At 55.2% G+C, this 19373-nt stretch overlaps 4 protein-coding genes across 5 annotated transcripts in view; 3 read left to right on the top strand and 1 right to left on the bottom strand.

Annotated features, from left to right (window-relative positions):
• Positions 1-1299: 1299 nt before the first annotated feature.
• Positions 1300-3448, bottom strand: HSPB2 (heat shock protein family B (small) member 2). The gene is made up of 2 exons (XM_009098027.4): positions 3225-3448; positions 1300-2175 (listed from the first exon to the last, which is right to left on the bottom strand). Exons 1-2 carry the CDS (start codon positions 3316-3318, stop codon positions 1724-1726), a joined length of 546 nt encoding a protein of 181 aa, XP_009096275.1. The 5' UTR covers positions 3319-3448; the 3' UTR covers positions 1300-1723.
• Positions 2348-7842, top strand: CRYAB (crystallin alpha B). 2 transcript variants are annotated; one of them, XM_050983651.1, is made up of 3 exons: positions 2348-2494; positions 6669-6791; positions 7311-7842. In XM_050983651.1, the coding sequence occupies exons 1-3, from the start codon at positions 2405-2407 to the stop codon at positions 7512-7514; spliced, it is 417 nt and encodes a 138-aa protein (XP_050839608.1). In that variant the 5' UTR covers positions 2348-2404; the 3' UTR covers positions 7515-7842. The 2 variants fall into 2 exon arrangements, with proteins under 2 accessions (XP_050839608.1, XP_009096276.1); XM_009098028.4 differs by lacking the exon at positions 2348-2494 and adding an exon at positions 5451-5780 and having other exon boundaries at positions 7311-7836.
• Positions 7843-10935: 3093 nt separating this feature from the next.
• On the top strand, positions 10936-14642 carry FDXACB1 (ferredoxin-fold anticodon binding domain containing 1). Its single transcript, XM_030231917.2, has 5 exons — positions 10936-11194; positions 11685-11841; positions 12003-12206; positions 12763-12921; positions 13235-14642. The coding sequence occupies exons 1-5, from the start codon at positions 10936-10938 to the stop codon at positions 14391-14393; spliced, it is 1938 nt and encodes a 645-aa protein (XP_030087777.2). The 3' UTR covers positions 14394-14642.
• Positions 14643-15284: 642 nt separating this feature from the next.
• The window catches only part of ALG9 (ALG9 alpha-1,2-mannosyltransferase), an 18199-nt gene continuing 14110 nt past the window's right edge, over positions 15285-19373 (top strand). The window contains 9 exon segments of the mRNA XM_030231919.2: positions 15285-15334; positions 15336-15467; positions 15960-16098; positions 16345-16479; positions 16735-16805; positions 17660-17748; positions 18107-18242; positions 18524-18611; positions 18725-18830. Coding sequence (XP_030087779.2) covers positions 15285-15334; positions 15336-15467; positions 15960-16098; positions 16345-16479; positions 16735-16805; positions 17660-17748; positions 18107-18242; positions 18524-18611; positions 18725-18830 — 946 coding nt within the window.

Here is a 19373-nt window from a genome sequence, read left to right as displayed (position 1 = left end):
AGCATTTGGGGAGGGGGAGTGAGGAAATGATGGCCATGCCTGAGCCCACACACACCCCCAGGGCTCTGCCCCCACCACAGGGCTCAGGAGCTCAGCCCTCCTGACATCTGGGGTTTGGCTGGGTGTGACTCAAAGCCCCTAGCCCAGAATTCTGCCTGCAATTATTATTAATGACTTGGACAATGCCTGTTGGAAAGGTGATTTTTTATTTTGAGAGTTTATCTGGCTCTGCTGCAGGGGTCAGGGCAGGAGGTCGGGCACTGAGGGCACCTGCTCTGCACTCAGTGCCCTTGCTGTGCCCCTGAGCCTGGCAGGCAGGGCTGCTCCTCACCTGACTGATCCCAGGGCTGGCAGTGCCCTGGGCAGCAGAAGAGAGCTGAAAATAGCTGGGCAGTGCCCTGCTCTGGGTCCCACTGGGCCTGGCAGGGGACAAAAATCAGCCTGAAATCCATGCTCCAGTCCCAAGGGATGTGCTGGGCAGGGCCTGAGGGGGCATTCCTGCCCCAGGAATTCCTGCCCCAGGCATTCCTGCCCCGGGCATCCCTGCCCCGGGCATTGCTGGCCCAGGGTGGGGTGGGCAGAGTCACAGGGAGAGGGACAAGTCCCATCCCCCAGGATTTTGGAGCCTCCCCTGCTCTCTGCTGGGAGAGCTGCACCCAGGCATGCCAGGCACCCCCAAATTTAGCCACTGACACAGCATTTTGTGTGCCTGGCTTGGCCCTGACGACACAAGGGTGGCAACTGTCACCTGCTGAGCGCTGGGGCTGCCGGGGCAGCAGCTGCCAGCAGCAGCACACACGATCCCTGTCCCCATCAGGGGGACATTGCTCTCAGTGTCTCAGAAGGGCCAAAGGCAGCCCCTCCCTGCCTTCACAGACAGGGCTGGGCCACCAGCCAGGCAGCTGGGGGCTGGGCAGAGCCTCTCCCTTCAGTATTTTGGGTTCAGTCCCCCCCCAGAGGGCTGGGTGGGAAGGATGTCCTGTGGCTGAAGGGCTGAGCTGGCACAGGCTGTGCTGGGCATTTGCTCGTGCCCCATTAACTGGGCTCATGCCAGCTGCAGCTCTGGGGGTGCTCAGGGACCTTCTGAGGGTTCGTCACTCCTCCTCACCTTTTTGTCCTCGAGGTCACTTCACTCTGGGCTCCCCAAAGCAGCAGCTGGGCCAGGGGGGTGAGGCACAGAGGTGGCCACAGTCCCTCCATGTCCCCACTGGTGCCAGCCGCACAGGTGAGCCAGCCCCAGCTGGGCACTGTCCACCCCTCCTGCTGCACAGGGGCAACACGAGTCCAAGGCAAACAAGAGAAGAGCAGAGGCAGATTTATTCCTCTCTCCTCCTGATTGCTGCAGGCACTTTCACAGATCAACACCCCCCTTGCAGGAATCTCAGCCCCCAGCTCAGAAGCACTGGGATCCCCTTTGCTTTCTTCCCAGTGCCCTTCTGGGCTGGAGCTCGGTCCATTGGGACACAGCCTCACAGGTAAGGGAGGAGTGAGCTCCCTGCATGCTCACCTGACCCCTAGAAAACTTGCATTGCAGTCACTCACACTCACACTTCAGCCCCACTCTTTTTTCCAGTTCCAAGTCCCTTTTGTTCCCAGCCACCAGCCTCGAGAAGCAGAAGTGTGGCTGCCTCAGGGCCCTGCTGAACACTGATGGTGACAAACAGGGCTCTGGCGCTGCGGATTCCCCATCCCTGTCCCCCCCACCTTCCCAGCTCTGCGGCCTTTAGGACTTTTCCTTCTCTTTTCCTTCCTCAGCCCATTCCTCCTTCCCCACGGGCTGCTCCTGCTGGGTTATCTCCACCTCGTTCACTCTGGCCTTCACCTCCTTGCCCGTGCGGGGAGCCACGATGCTCAGGATGCCATCGTGGGACAGGGTGGCCCTGACCAGCAGCGGGTCCACGTCCAGGGGCAGGATGTAGGTCCTGGTGAACTCCCTGGAGACGAAGCCGTGGCGGTCAGCCTTCTGCGGGTGCTGCCCCGCCACCTCCAGCAGGTTGTCCACGGTGCGCACGCTGAGCTCGTCGGGCAGGAACTGGCAGACGTCCAGGAACACCTGGAACTTGTGCTGGTTCAGGCAGATCTCCGAGGTGCCCCTCTCCAGCTGCTTGTTGATGCGGGGCCGGATGTAGTAGCCGTGGTACAGGGCAGGGGCCAAAATCTCCGACGGGGACACACCTGCAGAGAGAGCCCGTGAGGAGTGCGGGGCCGTAGCAGCAGGCAGGAGCGGTTTGGGACCTGGGCAACACCTTGGGCTCTGCCCCATCCCCGCAGCAGGGGTGGAGCCTGCCGCAGTTCCCACCTTTGTGCCCCTAAAACCCACCCAGAGCCACATCCCTGCCAGCTGCTGCGTGCCACCGGGCTGCCCAGAGCTGCCAGCCAGCCCGGGGCTGGCATCCAGCTTTACATGTTGGGTGCACGGGGAGGGCCTGGCGGTGCCCTGGGAGCAGTGCAGAGCAGAGCCCACAGCCAGGGATGGGCACCGAAACTGCTGACGGTGAAGAACTAAAGGCCTTTTGTGCGCCATTGTCCACAGGGCTTTCCTTGGAGCTTTTTGCCTTTTCACGCTGTTGTGCTGGTGCTGAATGGTTCTGCTGCTGCCCACATTCCTTCCCCCTGGCCAGCCACTGCCCAGCTTTGTGCTGAACACCCCAGCTCAGCTTTTCTCCACATCCCCCCCGGCTGGAAAAGCTTCCCCCCCCCCTCCCCTGAGCGCTTCTGCTCCATGTTTTCACAGCATGTGCATGAATGCCAGAGCATGGCTGGCATCAGGAGGGAGGGACGGGCAGCACTGGGCATGGATGGGGAAGTGGACATGAAGAGAGAGACCCTGGCTATTCCCTGGACATTCCCCAGGTTTTCTCCCTGGTCATTCCCTGGCTATTCCCTGGATATTCCCTGGCTATTCCCTGGCTATTCCCTGGGTTTTTTCCCTGGCTATTCCCTGGATATTCCCTGGTCATTCCATTTTTCCCCTGGCTATTCCCTGGTTATTCCTTGTTTTTTCCCCTGGTTATTCCCTGTTTTTTCCCTGGCTATTCCCTGTTTTTTCCCTGGCTATTCCCGGGCTGTTCCCCCCTGATCTGATCCAGATTCCTCCACTCAAAATTCCTCATCTCCAGCTTCCCCCTCTGAGCTCAAGCTCCCCAGAAGGAATTCCACCAGCCCTGCAGCAGCAGAGGGGAGAAAGGTGCCATGAGAGGGGGGGATCCCACTCCCTTCCTTACCTTCTCCAAAGTTCTGGTCGTAGATCTTGCTGGGGTTGGCAAACTCGTACTCAGAGCTCATGGGGTAGGCGTGGGGCACGGTGCGGGCGGCCATGGCGTCTCCAGGACAGACCCCTTATCTCTTTCCTTCCCTCTTCCCTTCCCTCTTCCCTTCCTTCTTTCCTTCCTTCCTTCTTTCCTTCCTGCCTTCCCAGCCCTCGCTGCCTCTCCGAGTGAGGGCTGCAGGCTGCAAGGCTCCAGCTGGGTGGATTCCAAAGGGAGGAGTGAGTGATAAAAAAGATGGACCAAAATAGCCCCACACAGGCCCCAGGACGCCAGGCCAGGGCAGCTTCTCGCTGCATTCCAGCAGGGAGGGCAGGGGACACCTCGGGGACACCTCGGGGACCCTCTGAGGGTCCCTCCTGGAGCAGGGGGTGGATGGGCAGCCCAGCCCAGCCTGGACTCAGGGGCTGAGGGGAGCAGACATATCCCAGGCTCTGCTGCTCCAAAGCAAGGGCCAGTGAGAGGCTCCTTGGAGCAGCTCAGGGAGTCCCTGAACTGGAACTGGTGGCCCTGAGCCCCCGTGGGTGGCTGAGACACATGGGGTGGTCTGTAAGGTCAGGGAGCTGCCAGCCCTGTGCTGCTCTCCAAAGCCTCCATCAGACCCAAAAGGAATCTGCTTCTCTCTGGCAGCCACATGGTTGGATGGCACTCCTTGGGAGAGTGATGGTCTTTGCTAGTGCCAGCCACAACTGCAGGGCAGGGGCAATGAGTTCTTCATCTTCTGGAATGAGTTCCTCATCTTCTGGAGGTCCTCCTCACTTCTCAGGGCTCTGAGGGAGTGGGGAGCCACAAAGTGTGAAAGCAAACGTGGGCCAAAGGCAGCGACTCTTTCCAGAAGCTGGGTGAGATTGCTCAGCTGGTGCAGTGAAGCCACTGCCCACCCCCAGTGCCCACTGGGAGCTGGGGGCTCAAACCCCTCCTGTTCCCTGCCTGAGGAGCCTGATTGTCCCAGGAGCTGAGCTCGTCTCCTGTTCCTTTCGTGGGGAGGGGCTGCAGGAGGGCAGCAGGGATCCAGGTCCCACTACTGTCACCTCCCCATCCTGAACCCTGCTGGCTGCCCAGGCTCTTCCCTTGGCCAGGGTTTGGCACAAGGCCATGGAGAAATGCTGGTGCCAGCCCTCACCAGTTAAGCCAGGCTCTGAACCTGGCCTAAATCCAGCTTTTCTGAGCAGGGCTGGTGGGCTGCTGGTGCTGCAGCAGGGGAGGAGTGCCCAGCTGAGCTCTGCACACCCTGAAACCAGAGATTTCCTTGAGCCCTGCAGTGTGGGAGAGCAGGTGCAGTGCTGCTGATGTCATGGGGACTTGGGGAGGGTATTTATGGCCTGGGTGCTGCACAGAGCAAATCCTGCTCCCTATTCTTGCAGGCAAGGCGAGAGGAAGAGGCTCAGAGCCTTTGGCAAAGGGCTGCAGAGCTGGCAGTGCCTCTGAGCCAGAAATTGTGTTTAAATTGCGAGCTCTCACAGGCAGAGAAGATCCTGCCCTCCAACAGAATCTAGGCTGAACCCATTCCTGTGATTTGGGCTCACAGGCAAGGCAGGAATTAAAGTAAATGCAGGAATTGTTGGGGGGAGAGCTGCAGGAAAGCAGGGGAGTGCAGGGGCAGAGGTTCTGCACCCCTGGGTGCAGGGCAGCACCCTGGAGGCCGTGACCATGCCCAGGTTCTCTCTGGGGGCACAGCATGGGGCTCTTCCCTCCAGAAAAATGTGCTCTGCAGTGGGAAAAAGACCAAGCAAAAGACAGGAGGTGCTGGTGGAGAGATCCATCCTTTATTCACACCCACCGTGAGGGCAGCAGGGCTGCAGTGCCAGGACCCCAGCACAGCCCTCCTGGCACCTTCCCTCGCCCTGACTTTGGGGCTCCCTTTGCTGCCGGGACAGGCTCAGCCCTGCTGGGGGATGCTGAGCTCCTGGGAACAAGGGCCCCTTGTCCCGCTCCTCCCATCCAAAGATAGGAGCTGCATTGATCCCGCTGGCATCCAGGGCAGCTGGACCACGGGCCAAGCCTGCCCAGGACTGTGGATAAACAGCACGTGGGCAGCGGGGCGGGCAGCGGCCACTCCGGCTTCTTGCTGCCCCATTGGGCTCCTCTTCCTCCTCTCCCCTTCCCCCTCCTCCTCAGCAGCGTGCTCAAATCCCTCAGACAGCGACTGGGCACCGCCGAAGGGCCCAGCCCAGGAGTGGGACAATAAAATCCCTGACACCACTGTTCAAGAGGCCTCGGGGGGGTGGAAGGCCAGGCCAGCTGCACGGCTATAAAGCTCTCCCCGCTCCCAGCACTGCAGCACAGTTGTTTGCCAGGCTCCTCCAGCGCTCTCCAATGGATATCACCATCCACAACCCCCTGATCCGCAGACCTTTCTTCTCTTGGTTGGCACCCAGCCGTATCTTTGACCAGATTTTCGGGGAGCACCTGCCCGAGTCGGAGCTGCTCCCTGTTTCCCCCAGCTTCAGCCCCTTCCTGATGAGATCCCCCATCCTTCGGATGCCCAGTTGGCTAGAGACAGGACTCTCAGAGGTAATCTTTGCTTCTTGGGGCTCTTTGTGGCTGCTGGGGGCACGGCCTGCTGCCTCTGGAGGCCCAGGAGAGCTGGGAGCGTGGAAGATGCTCCGAGGTGGTTTTATTTTAGGAAAAAGGCTGGGGGAAAAGGTGCTGTGCTTGCTCCTCTGCATGGTTTGGGATGGAGCAAGTCTGGCCATAGTGATGGGGACAGAGCTCAGTGTGCGTGGCAGGTCACCGTAGGAGCAGGCAGAGGAAAGCAGGAAGCATAATTTCCCTATTTTCCCTAATTTCTCTAATTCCCCTAATTTCCCAGTCTGCTGCACCAAACTTTCAACCCCACTCCCATGTGAAAAGCAAAGGGCACAGGGGCAGTGGGCACCTCATGCCAAGCAGCACAGGAGCCCAAGGCTGCTGAGGGAAAAGGGGCCAATTTTAAACAATCCCTGCCCTGAAAAGCAGAGCTTTAATAAGATCCAGGACCCAGAGGATCACGGAGCAGGGGCTGAGCCAAGAGGCTTTTGCCTGCCCTGCAAGTCAACTCTCTTCTTCACAAGGAGCTTGAGGAGCTATTCCAAGCAGAAGGAGTGAAAGTATTATTTTAATCCTTGCATAATGCCCCTCTTGATTTAGCGACCTAGGTCTGCTGCCCAGTGAAGCAGCCATAATAAAGAGCTCAGCTTTAAATCAAGAGTCAGTTTTAACCAATTCAGGTGGAGAATCTCAGGTCCTGCAGTGATGAGCACTAGCACAAGGCCAGCAAGGGACAGAGCCACTCAGATCAGACCCCAAAATAAAGGTCAGTGTGTGTGTGGAGAGACCAGCTGGAGCCTTGGCCTGCTGCAGTGTGTTTTAAGCCGAAACCCTCACCTGCTCTTTTCTGAAATCACCTCCTGGTCTTTGCAGATGAGACTGGATAAGGACAAATTTTATGTGAACCTGGATGTGAAGCATTTCTCCCCTGAGGAGCTGAAGGTGAAGGTGCTTGGGGACATGATCGAGATCCACGGGAAGCACGAGGAGCGCCAGGTACCCCCTGCTTTCACTCCCCTCTGGGTGAACTCCCTCGCCCCTGGTGACTGCAAAACAACCCCTGCTCTTCTCAAGTATTTGTCATTATTTTTTAATCAAGATGCTCCATGCAATCCTCCCAGCTGATCCCAGACAGGGCAGCAAGAGGGTGGAGGTTTATTGTTGATGTTTCATGAACTGTGAGCTGAACTGGAAAACCATCTGTGAAATGGGCATTTTTGGGCTTCTCCTCTTTCTGGGAAGAGGCCAGGAATGCAGGGAGGTGTCCAATGAGCTAAAAATTAACTGTAACAATCAAGGCACATAAAAAATCAGTGCATTGCCCTGTGTGTTACCTTTCCTAGACCCAGCTATCAGGTTCTAACCCTTCAAAGTTGTGTTCAGCAATTCTCTCCTTCTACACCAAAACTTGCTTCCACCTCTATTCCTTCTTCAGATTCCCCATTCAAAAACCTTCCTGCCAAGCACACACATACCCGTGAGACTCTTGTCAAACCTTCCTCCTTCCCAACACAGGACGAGCACGGCTTCATCGCCCGGGAGTTCAGCAGGAAGTACCGGATCCCGGACGATGTGGACCCGCTGACCATCACGTCCTCGCTGTCCCTGGACGGGGTGCTGACCGTCAGCGCTCCCCGCAGGCAGAGCGACGTCCCCGAGCGCAGCATCCCCATCACCCGCGAGGACAAACCCGCCATCGCAGGCGCCCAGAGGAAGTGAGGGCTGCTCTGCTGTCCCCAAAGCCACCCCTGGAGGGCCATTCCAGAGCTCTTTCCTCCGCCAGGTGCCGGCTGTGCTGAACGGCTGCTCGTGTTATTTATGCTGAGTAAGTTTACTAACGAATAAAACCATGGAGAAGCAGTTTGGATTGGTTTGTTTTGGGGTTGGGTTGAGAAAGGTGGATAAAAGGTGCAGGGCAAGATCATTTTTTGGGTGGCAGCCTGTGGTGGTGTTCACAGGGGTCCCAGGACAAGGGAAGGGATGAGAATCCTGACTCCATGTTCCAGAAGGCTGATTTATTCTTTTGTGATCTAGATTATATTAAAAGAAAACTATATACTAAAGCTATACTAAAAGAATAAAAGAAAGGATTTGATCAGAAGGCTGGCAAGGAAAGAATGGAATGAGAATAAAATCTTGTGAGTGACCAGAGAGTCCAAGCCAGCCAGACTGGGGTTGGCCATTAATTAAAAACAACCACAGAGACCAATCAAAGATTCACCTGCTGCATCCCACAGCAGCAGATCATCATTGTTTGCATTTCATTTCTGAGGCCTCTCAGCTTCTCAGGAGAAAAGATCCTGGCAAAAGGATTTTTCATGAAATATGTCTATGACAGCAGGCGTGTCCAGGACAGCTTATCTGGGTGCTCAGAAGCACTTTGCTCATCACACCTTGTGTTCTCTCTCCCTTCAACGCTGCCAGAGGATTTCAGAGTGTTTCACAAGCAACAGGAGAGTTTCTCCCGTGGAGATAAACTGGTAAAACAGCTCCATGCCAACTGAAACCCATCTGAATGTAGGGGTTTGATAACAGCTGGCTGCAAGACAGCTGTATCTCAAATCTCTCCAATGATTCATGCAATGGAGGAACATCCAGGGGCTGCAGGCAGTTCAGAGCAGCTCCAGGTGAAAACTGCAGGGCTGCAGTAAACACACATCTACCCAAAGAGAAGGAGAACATCTTGCTCTGGTGATGCAAATCACATCCCTTTGAGACTCTGCTGTTGGTGCCCTTCAAACACTGAGCAGGATCTGATGTCTACAGCAATAATCTGATTTATGCCAGCATTGCTGAGTGATACAAACCACTACTAAAGTCCTTTTCAGGCATCTTCATCTGCCTAGCACCTCTCTTCAAAGGGGTAGAAAGGCAAGTCTGGATGACTGGAACTGAATTTCTGAAATTCATCTTCAAAAAGGACAGATCTGTCACACACATCATCAGACTCAGTCACAACCTGACCTATTTGCTGTGTTCCTTCCACCTGCTGAGACAAAAGTTCTGTTAGCAGGGATCACAGCACCCCTCAGCTGAGCAGGGAGGACATCCTTCCGTGGCTGTAGGTGAGAACAAGAAAATGACACTCTGTGATGCAGGGTCACTGTCAAACTCCCCAAATCCCCCTCATTTCCAAGGCCTGCTGATTCCTATTACTGGTTTTAATTAGCTCTCCCAGCTAAGTTGTTAATTGGGCTTGTCTAGCCAGGCACAACCCCTGCACATAAGAACAAAGCCCAGACACACACAGAGGTTACAAACAGCACAGATTAAAAAGCAGGAAGAACATTTCCCACGTGGCTTTCATGTGTGACAGGTCTTGGTGCTGGAAGGAAATCACAGCACCTCTGGCTCCTGGGGGCTTCTCCTGCTTTTTCTTCTTGGTCCTCCTGCACCTGCAGGCCCAGAGTGCAGCAGCACTGGGCAGCTGGGCTGCACAAAACAGGTTCCACCTCAGGGTGGTGGCCTGGAAGTCGAGGAGGTTTTTATTCAAATCCTTAAGAATCAACATTGAAAAGAAGCCAATGTAAAATAGCAAGAATTTAGCCAGAAAGTGCAACTGAGGGAAGTGGTTTTTACAGCACAGGGGTTTTGTCAGGCTCAATTCAGCAGCCAGAAATGGGAATTTTGAGTGAAAGCTCTTGGGGGATAAACTGGATGAGGTCAGCCAGACAAGAATACTTGAAATGCAGAACCACTCCCTGAGTGACCTGAAATACCTGTTCTGGGGTGGCACAGGAGCACAGCCAGCACGGGGAGAGCGACAGAAAACACCTCTGTCATCTCCAGGCACAAACATCATCCAGGAGCTCCTCACATCCAGCAGATCCTCCCAGGTCTGCACAAGTGAAGTTCCCTCTCTGATGTTTCCCTGTAATCTGAAGCAGGTTGTTTCCAAAGCAGTGAGGGTGCTGAAAAGGAAAAGTCACATTTAGCATGGCTAAATACAAGTTTGGAGGGGTTTTTCATCATCATTGGAGTGGGAAGGGTTTGTGGTAACTATTTTCTCAGTTCCCAACACCTCTCCAGACCACTGCACATCATTTAAAATACACAAAATGATTCTCCCAGGGCCACAGGGCCAGTGACCAGCACAGAGCTCACAAATTGTGGCTGTGAGTCTGTGCAGGAGCTCAGCTGGGCCCATTCCAAACCTTCCCTGTCATTATCTGTGTGAAACACTGTCCCTGCCCTGTGGGGCAGCTGTGGGCACACCTGGAGCAGGTGACACCCAAGCCTGGCTGTTGCAGATATTGTAGACCATAATTTCCTTCCTTCTCAAAGGCACCAGGCACATTTGTGAGGCGGGGTAATTAATTTACCTTGTGTCACCCTGTTGAGGAATTAGGGACCTTCTTATTACACCTTGATTATGCCTGCAATTATCTGACACCTAATGATGCTTCCAGCACCTTCCACTGCTTCTCTTCTCTTTTTCTTCTCTGTCTGGCTCTGCTTCTCCCCTTTGGGAATTCAAGCAGCACAAAGATTGTCAAAAATAAAAATTACAGGAACAGGTAAAGGTCAGTTCAGAGGAGGCCCCCAGATTGATTTCAGGGCTGGAACTCCTCTGCTATGAGGAAAGACAGAGAGAATTGGGATTGTTGAGCCTGGAAAGGAGATTTCAGGGTGAATTAATTGTGGATTTCAGGGGGAATTAATTGTGGCCTTGCAGAACCTGATGGGAGCCCCCAGGAAAGGTAGAGACTATCCCCAAAGGGCTGGAGTGACAGAGCAAGGGGGAATGGCTCCGAGAGCAGGGCTAGATTGGCTATGAACAAGAGATTTTACCCTGGGAGGGTGGTGAGGCTCGGGCACAGGCTGCCCGGAGAAGCTGGGAAGCGCTGGAAGCGTTTGAGGATGGGGCTTGGAGCAACCTGCAAAAGGTGTCCCAGCACAAGCTCAGCTTTAAGGCCCCTTCGAACCCGAACCGTTCTGTGACTCTGCGAGTCTACGATTTCTCGGCTTTCTACCCAGCCTTTTTTTTTTTTTTTTTTTTTTTTGAACGCATCTCCCATTTCCTGTTGCACGCGGCGGGGAGCGCTCCCCGAATCCCCGAATCCCCGATCCCCGGTGCCGGGGACACCGCCAGCTCTGCGCGCTCGGGGGCGGAGCAGCGGCTGCCGAGGAGCCCCGGGGGATGCCCGCAGGGCCCGAACGCCGCCGGCAGTGGCCGCTGACCGGCCCGCACGTCATGAGCGAGCGCCGGTGGCTGCGAGCGCCGCTCCCGGCCGGGGCCATGCGCCGCGTCCTGCTGCTCGGAGAGGGCAACTTCTCCTTCGCCGCGGCGCTGTGCGGGGCCCAGGCCACGCACGTGGTGGCCACTTGCTACGAGAGCGAGGAGGAGGCGGCGGGGCGCGGGGGAGCGGCGCGGAGCATCCGCCGGCTGCGGGACAGCGGTGGGTGCGCGCCGGGGATGGGCTGGCATGGGCATGGGGCTGCTGCTGAGAGCCCTGCTGGCACCCTCCTGGCATCGCTGGCACCCTCCTGGCATCGCTGGCACTCTGGTGCCACCCAGTTTGGCATCGCTTCACCCTGGTGCCACCCAGTTTGGCATCGCTGCCCCCCGCGTCTCCCGCTGCTCTGTCCCTTGGGAGCCCCCCGCCCCTCCAGGCGTCTCTCAGGGGAGGGACTGGAATAGCCCAGAAACGCTTTAAAATCTGATCAGGATGAAACGGTACTGAAACGATTATTTCCAAGTGTTTTCAGAAGTTTCTGCTGCCTTGAAAGAGAGCAAAGGGCAAAGAGACCCTCACAGGGCTCCCTGGCGTTCCCAGTGCTCCGGGCAGCTCTCACCTACTTAAAAACGCCCTGGAGGATTTGCACTCCCACCTTTTCTTTAAAATTTTCCTCCCTGATAGCCAGCAGAGCCTTGTTTTGCTGTCGCAGGAGCCGAGGTTGTGTTTTCCGTGGACTGCACCAAGCTGAAGGAGCACTTCTTACCGGGAAAACGGGAATTTGATCGGATTTATTTCAACTTCCCCCACTGCGGGAGGAAGGCTGGGGTGGTGAAGAACAGGCAGCTCCTTGCCGGCTTTTTCCATAGGTGAGAAAACCCGAATTCATTCCGTGCTAATTACCGGCCGTGGCACCGCTTTCCAGCTGTGCTCCAGGTGTTTTTTGGGGGGGCTGGGGGATTTGGGGCTGTGCTAACAGGAGTTTTTGGGGCTGTGCTAACAGGATTTTCTGGTCTGGCTTCCATTCCAGCTGTGCAGAAGTGCTGGCACAGGAGGGAGAGGTGCACGTGGCCCTTTGCAATGGCCAGGGGGGGACTCCTGCGGATCAGCCCAGGAGGGAGTGGCACAACAGCTGGCAAATCGTGGCTGTGGCTGCAGGAGCTGGCTTCGTCCTGAGCGACGTTCATCCTTTTAAAGCAGAGACTATCGAGGGATACAAATGCACAGGGTACAGGTAACCATCAGTGGCAAAACTGAAATTCTGATGTTCGTGCTCTTGAAATGCCCCAGCGCTAGAATATTCTTTTTGTATCTTGTTGGCTGGAGAGGAACTCCTTTTAATTCTCCTTTTAATTCTCCTTTTAATTTTCCTTTTAATTCTCCTTTTAATTCTCCTTTTAATTCTCCTTTTATTCTCCTTTTAATTTTCCTTTTAATTCTCCTTTTAATTTTCCTTTTAATTTTCCTTTTAATTCTCCTTTTAATTCTCCTTCTAATTTTCCTTGAAATTCTCCTTTTAATTTTCCTTAAAATAGCTGCCGTTCTTGTTCATCTCTTAGCAGAATAACCAAGATTAAAATGCAAGCTTCCTGCCAAAGCACCCTCTAAAAATAAGACTATCTGAGGATTTTAAAGGTCAGAAGCATCCGTTTCAGAACAAATATCAATCTCAGCCTAAAGACAGGAGGACTGGGGGTTGGAGCTGGCAGAGACCTCTGCTCCTGCCTACTTGGGGCACATTAAATATCAGAAATTAGCAGTGACTTTGCTCTGGTTTTGTGTATTTTCAGGAGTCAGGATAAATCCTTCTGTGTAGAGGGTGCTTTGAACCACATTTTCACACGGGGCACAGCACCCCTGTGTTTCACACCTGTGAGCTGCCAGACACAACTGGGGAGCCAAAAAGTTTCTTTTCAAGTGCCACAAGTCCTCGTGGATAAGATCAATAGGTGAGTTTTCTAATTTCTCTTTGGCAGTAGCAGCTCTCCTGCTCTCAGTGAGAATGCCCAGAGTGGGGTCAGATAAATGGATGTAGTGACTGGGAAATCCTTTTTTTTTTACCAGCAAATTGTGGTGAATTCTTGATTGTAACCTGCAGACAAACACCAGTGCCCTGAAATGTGCAACAGCTTTGGTGAAAGACTTGGCTTGGTCAGGTCTTCCTGGCTTAAGAATGTTTCAGTTGAATTGCTGCACTCAAATTATGGCCCCAGGAAGGAAATCCCACATGGTGTCTGTAACTTGCACTTTTATTTTTCACAGGGGTTTCCTCGAAGTGAATTCAAGTCATCCAGTAAGGACAATAAAGGAGAAGCTCAGTGCAGGGCTCAGCCAAGCTTTTCCTCTGCAGAACATCAGCTCCTGCCTTCCCTTGCTCCACCAAGGTCACCCCGGTGCTGTTTGCCACTCCAACATCTTCTGGATCACCCTGAGCCCAGGGCAGGTTCCAAGCTCTGAGAAAATGTCTCAGGGACTGGCAGATGCAGCTCTGTGTTCCTGTTTGGGCCAGGACACGGGTGAGAATGGACAGGAAGGATGCCCAGCTCCAAAGCAGTTTTACCTTAGGCCTTCCCTCCTGCCTCATGCTCAGGCAATAATAGAAAAAGGAGCCTTTTCCCCAGGGACACTTCAGGTTCTTTCTGGGCCAGTGTTTAGGAAATGTCGGGTCACTCCCCACTCCATGCCTGCTTTCCATGAGATGCTCGTTGTCCTTGCAGTGAGCAGGGGCATGGAGAACAGCTGTATCCAGATGTTGGTGGATAACATTAAAACCACCGTGAATTCCCTCCACCAGGGCACTTCTGGTGGCAAACCCAGCATCAGCCTGCAGGAAGCAGGGAGTTTTGGAACTGAGCTAAGTGACTTTGCTGCTTTTGAAGGGCAGCTTGGTGAAATTCGGCATTTCCTCTGTGTGGGGACAGAGCCAGAGCCCCCGGGCTCCTGCGTGGGGGTTATCAGGGCAGCTCCTGGTGAATCAGAAAACCGTGAGCTGGTGGTTGTCTCTGCCTCGCTGAACCTGGACCTGCTGGCCATGCTGCTGTGTGGAATATCCGACTGGAGGATGCTCTGGACATGGGACAGGCGCTTCCTCAGGCAGTTTCCTGAGGGAGAGTTGAGGCTTTTCAAGACTTTTTCCCTCTATCCACCTTCCTACGTGCACGATGTCAGCTTCTGGCTTCCTGACGGGGAGGACTTTGATGAAGTGGCTTTTCACACCCTTGCCAGGAGGGTCTCAGGTGAAATGGTCGTTTCCATCCAGCTAAGGGACAACTTCCAGCAGCCAGGGACAGGACGGAGGAGCCTGTGCTACAGGGTGACTTTCCAGTCCTGTGACAGGGCCTTGGGCTGCCGGGAGGCAGCGGAGATGCAGCTGCACCTTCGGGAGGCAATCCAGCAGCACCTGGGTGTGACCCTGAGGTAGAACACCTCCCGTGGTTTGCAGGGGCTCCAGCAGCTCCTGTGGCCCTTTCTGACCTGGACAATGTCACCTGCACGTCCTTGGACCTGGTTGTTGCCTGTCACAAGGGCAGGGTGGACTTTGAGCACTGGCCCACGTTTCAGTGTGGGAGCTCCTGTTAATGAGGACCAAGCGCTCCTGTTCTCTGTGTGTGTAATGAAACCTTGTTTTATAAAGTGGAGCTTTTCTTTCATAGGCTCCTGTGAGAGTGGATTCGATCTCTTTACTAATGCAAATTCCTGCTGTGCCCACCCTGACCCTCCCCAGCCCAGCCTGAGGCCGTGCCCTCTCCTCCTGTCTCTGATCCTGGGGGCAGATCCCAAATCCCCCTCATCTGTCCCGTCCTGTCAGGAGTTGTGCAGAGCCACAGGGTCCCCCCCCCAGCCTCCTTTTCTCCAGGCTGAGCCCCTTCCCAGCTCCCTCAGCCTCTCCATCCCCTTCCCAGCTCCATTCCCTTCCCTGGACACGCTCCAACCCTTCCACATCCCTCCCTTGCTGTTCTTTCCCCATCTCCTGATCTCAGGGGGTACCAAATAAAGAACATTCTCCGTCGGTGCGTTCCCCATTCCCTCACTTTCCTGCCCAAAAAGTCAGGCAGGGGCAGGGCGGGGGATGGAGCCTGGCTCGGACCTGGGCGTGTGGGGCAGGGACGGGCTGAGGGACGGACCCGGGTGTGCGGGGCAGGGACCGAGTGGGTGAGAGATGGACCCGGGTGGGTGATGGACACAGGTGGGTGATGGACTCGGTGCGCGGGGCAGCGCTCTCCCTGTCGCTGTCCCGGTCCCTGTCCCTGTGTCGCTCCCGGTCCCTGTCGCGCTCCCGCCGCCCTCAGGGAGCGCGCTGCCCACACCCGTGATGGCGGCGGCGGCTTCGGCCGCGCTGCCGCAGCTGCTCGGGCCCGGCCGCTGCGAGCGGCGGGCGCTGCCTGCCCGTACCCGGCATGGCCGCCAAGGGGGCCCGGCAGCGGCCGCGGGCGGGCGGCGGGGACGCGGCGGGGCGGCGGCCCGAGCCCGCGGGCAGCGAGGAGGCGCGGAACGAGTGGGTGCTGCCGGGCACGGAGGGGGGGCTACCGGGGCCGCTGGGGCCGCTGAGGCCACGGGAGCTGCTGAGGCTGCCATGGCCACCGGGGCTGCCGGGGCTGCTGAGGCTGCCGGGCTGCCAGGGCCACCGGGGCCACCGGGGCTGCCGGGGCTGCTGAGGCCACCGGGGCTGCTGAGGCCACCGGGGCTACCGAGGCCACCGGGGCTACCGAGGCCACCGGGGCTGCCGGTGCCGGGCTCTACACGGGCGGTCCGTGCTGTGGGGTCGGTGCCGGAGCATCCCCGGCGCGGCGGCCTTGGGGGTGCTGAGGGGCTGGTGCTGCTTCCTTGTGAGGGGACCGCCATCCCCATCCCTCCTGCCCTAATGCCACCCTCAGCCCTTTGCTCGCTGTCACCTTGTGAGCCGTGAGCTCGTCGCTGAGTTTTTCTGCTGCATATTTGTAATTTTTTATTTCTCTCCCACCCCCACCCACCCCCGCTTTTGGATTAGATCATCCGGGAGCAAAGCAGGGCACGTCTGGGCCCCTGAAGGATCAACAGCTTTCAAGTGTCTCATCTCGGCCAGGTTCTGTGCAGCTCTGCTGAGCAACATCTCGGATTGTGACGAGACCTTTAACTACTGGGAGCCGGTGAGTCCCTTCCTGCCCTTGGGACTGGCAGTTTGTACCTGCCCTGGGCAAATACCCCTTTATCTAGGACCTTGTGCTCTCTGTTTCACTTTCCAGTTGGCTTGTGCAAATGCAGATTTATTCAGAGCCTTGTGCTGATCCCTCTGTTTCAATGAGAAGTATTTTGCTCTGGAAACGCTCTGCTTTGTGGCAAACTCTCTGCTTTGTGTGCTGTGTGTTAATTTATTTATTTGATCTCTGTTGTAGACACACTACCTCATTTATGGGAAGGGGTTTCAGACCTGGGAGTACTCTCCTGCCTACGCCATCCGCTCCTATGCTTACCTGTGGCTCCATGCCTTGCCAGCCTGGTTCCATGCCAGGGTTCTGCAAACCAACAAGGTAAATTTGGTGTGTGGAAGCAGCTTTTGAGAGGAAGAAATGTACATTTAGTGTGTGGGAAACGGCCGCCCTGTTTGGTGTTGAAATTGACTTTGTGTTTATAACACATGGTTGAAATTGACTTCATGTTCATAAAACTGGTTTGTTGACAAACATTGACCTCCCTGGAAGGATTTCCAAGGGTTTGTGGGTTTCCCCTGATGTTTTACAAGCCCATTTTGTGTCCTGGGTCTCATTTGACTCTTTGTCTGCTAGGTTCTCATCTTCTATTTCCTGCGATGCTTCCTGGCCTTCCTGAGCTGCATTTGTGAGCTCTACTTCTACAAGTGAGTGTCAGAGTGTCTGCAGGGGATGTGTGGCAGCAGTGGGACTGCCAGGGACAGTTCCTGCCACAGCAAACAGGCTTTGAGGCTCGTGTGTGGATGAGAAAATACAAGTTCTCATGGTAACTCGCTGAGATGTTGGTCATAACTCCACAATTAGGACAAAATTGCACTCCCAGATCTCCCACCCACACCTCTGCTCCAGCATTTTGTTGACTCCACTCGTTTCCTCACTGCTGGCAGCAAGCAGGCTGGGAGTTGCAGACTGAGGAGAGTCTGGTGCTGTGATTGCTTATCACAGTGAGTTTGACTGGAACACACTGATTGCTGCTGTCTGAAATCTCTCTGCCAGTGCTGTTTACAGCCACTAAAATCAGTAGCCCTAACATGAAATCACCTTGTCTAAACTGGATTTTTATTTTTACCTGCTGCCTCTTGATTCCTGATTTTTAATCCACTACCTTGCATGAGTTTTTTGTTTGCCAGAAGCCACAGTTCATCTCTTCAACCAGAGCACTGACACGTATTTTCTCATCCACATTCTGATTTAAAGAGATGAACTGTGGCTTTTTTGCATGGTGGGGGTTTGGTGAGGGCTGAGGGGATGGGTGGGTGTGTGCAGCAGTGCAGCCACGAGCTCCTGAGATTTGCACAAGCACAGCTGGGAGAATCCAGGCCCACAAAGAGTTTTGGGGTAACTCAGGGTCTGAAATCCCAGGGCAGAGGCAGCAGCTGAGTGTTGGGAATCCCCCAGCTCAGAGCTCTCCATGGGTTGTTTGTGGTTCTGCGTGCCTTGGTGCTGCTGATTCTTGCCCTGGGGCTATTTTGTGGTAATTGTTTCTCTGCTGCTTCCCCAGGGCTGTGTGTAAGAAGTTTGGGCTGCATGTCAGCAGGCTGATGTTGGCCTTCCTGGTGCTCAGCACGGGGATGTTCTGTGCTTCTGCAGGTGAGTTGGCTTGGCACTGGCACTGACAGAGGTTCAGAGGGAAGAAAATCACATCTCCAGGGTGCTCTTTGTTGTATTCTCATGACAGAATAAGCATTGATCCAAATTTTGCTCTCTGTGTTACAATTTCCAGGCCTGTTTCTGCTGCTGCCTCCTGGTTTTTAATATTGCAGTGCCTTGTGAACAGGCTCTTGGCCTGCCTCCCTTTGTTCTAGGGAAGGAGGCTGACCCTTTGGCACTTTGTGTGCTGTCCCCTCTGCCTGGCTGTACCTGTTTTCCCAGCCACTGTAAGACTTGCTGCAGGTGTTGGGTGAAGTGTGGGGGAGCTGTGCTGACCTTTAATCCCCTTGTGTTGCAGCTTTCCTGCCCAGCAGTTTCTGCATGTACACCACGGTGGTGGCCATGACAGGCTGGTACATGGACAGGACCTCGGTGGCAGTGCTGGGGGTGGCTGCTGGAGCCCTGCTGGGCTGGCCCTTCAGCGCAGCTCTGGGGTAAGGAGCACTTCCTGCCCTTTCTCAGGTGCTTTTCACCTGCCTGGGGAGAACCAGCAGGCACTGAGCTGCCAGCTTAGCCCAGGATCAGTGCTACAGCCTTCACAACTCAGGTTGGGCAGATTTCCTGGCATTAATTTGGGTAAAACCTGAGCTGGATGATGAATCTGGAGGAGGAGCAGAGGCAGTGAAGTGGTGGCTCTGTCTCTTGCTTTGAAGGAGCAGCAGGAGCTGCAGTGGGGTTCCCAAAGCCTCCAGCTGACAGCTGGTCTCTCCTGCAGGCTTCCTATTGCCTTTGACTTGTTGATCCTGAAGAAGAGGTGGAAAAGTTTCCTGAACTGGTGTGTGGTGTCCTTGATCCTGTTTTTGGTGAGTGTCTGCCACAACACAAAGAGGGAATGGATGGCAGCAGAAGGGATGAGTTCCTTTAGGAAAACCTACTGGAGCTGCTGGCACTTTAACCAAAATCTGCTTTCCCCCAGGTGCCCTTGGTGGTGGTGGACAGCTATTACTATGGCAAGCTGGTGGTGGCACCTCTCAACATCGTTTTGTACAACGTCTTCACCCCCCATGGGCCTGATCTCTATGGTGAGTTTGGGATGACAAGCCAGGGAGGCAGCCCCAGGTTTTCTGGCTGCCCTGTGGCTGGCAGTGCTTTTTGTGCCGTGCCCTACAGCAAAAGCAGCTGCCACCTTCTGTTCCTGCCAGCTCCAGGGGCTGCAGCTGCTGCTTCTGGACACGGGATGTCTCTGTCGAGCTGGCAATGCTCTGCTGCTTTCCTCCAGGGCTGCTTTTGTTCACTTTCCCCTCCTGAGAAGCTGCCAGGAGGTGTCTCACTGGCTGGCACCAGTGGCCTGTGTGTGTTTGTCAGCTTGAATCTTGTTCCTGGCTGCTGCTCCTCACAGTCAGGCTGCAGAACTTCAGGAAAGTGAGGAATGGTGTGGAATCCACTCTTCTTTCTGTCCTGCACTTCTAGAGCTGGAAGTTGATTTCTAGCAGGGCTTCAGAAGGGCTGGCAGAGACCAAGGCATGCCTGCAGCATCTCTGTGTCTGTGTGAGACCAGAGGAGCTGTTCCAGGAGGGCTCAGCAGTGGGGAGCAGCAGCAAGGCTTTCTCTGCTTGGGTTGAGGG

Source organism: Serinus canaria, chromosome 24 (genome assembly GCF_022539315.1).
Source record: "Serinus canaria isolate serCan28SL12 chromosome 24, serCan2020, whole genome shotgun sequence".
NCBI lineage: Eukaryota > Metazoa > Chordata > Aves > Passeriformes > Fringillidae > Serinus > Serinus canaria.
This window is presented reverse-complemented; position numbering and strand designations above follow the sequence as displayed.

Excerpts from the sequence above, each read along its gene's own strand:
- CRYAB (XM_009098028.4), top strand. The coding sequence starts at position 5,583 with ATGGATATCACCATCCACAACCCCCTGATCCGCAGACCTTTCTTCTCT. Across the intron at positions 5,781-6,668 it reads TAGAGACAGGACTCTCAGAG|ATGAGACTGGATAAGGACAA; the intron begins GTAATCTTTGCT and ends TGGTCTTTGCAG. Across the intron at positions 6,792-7,310 it reads GGAAGCACGAGGAGCGCCAG|GACGAGCACGGCTTCATCGC; the intron begins GTACCCCCTGCT and ends TTCCCAACACAG.
- FDXACB1 (XM_030231917.2), top strand. The coding sequence starts at position 10,936 with ATGCCCGCAGGGCCCGAACGCCGCCGGCAGTGGCCGCTGACCGGCCCG. Across the intron at positions 11,195-11,684 it reads CCGCCGGCTGCGGGACAGCG|GAGCCGAGGTTGTGTTTTCC; the intron begins GTGGGTGCGCGC and ends TTGCTGTCGCAG. Across the intron at positions 11,842-12,002 it reads CTTGCCGGCTTTTTCCATAG|CTGTGCAGAAGTGCTGGCAC; the intron begins GTGAGAAAACCC and ends CTTCCATTCCAG.
- HSPB2 (XM_009098027.4), bottom strand. The coding sequence starts at position 3,318 with ATGGCCGCCCGCACCGTGCCCCACGCCTACCCCATGAGCTCTGAGTAC. Across the intron at positions 2,176-3,224 it reads CGACCAGAACTTTGGAGAAG|GTGTGTCCCCGTCGGAGATT; the intron begins GTAAGGAAGGGA and ends CTCTCTCTGCAG.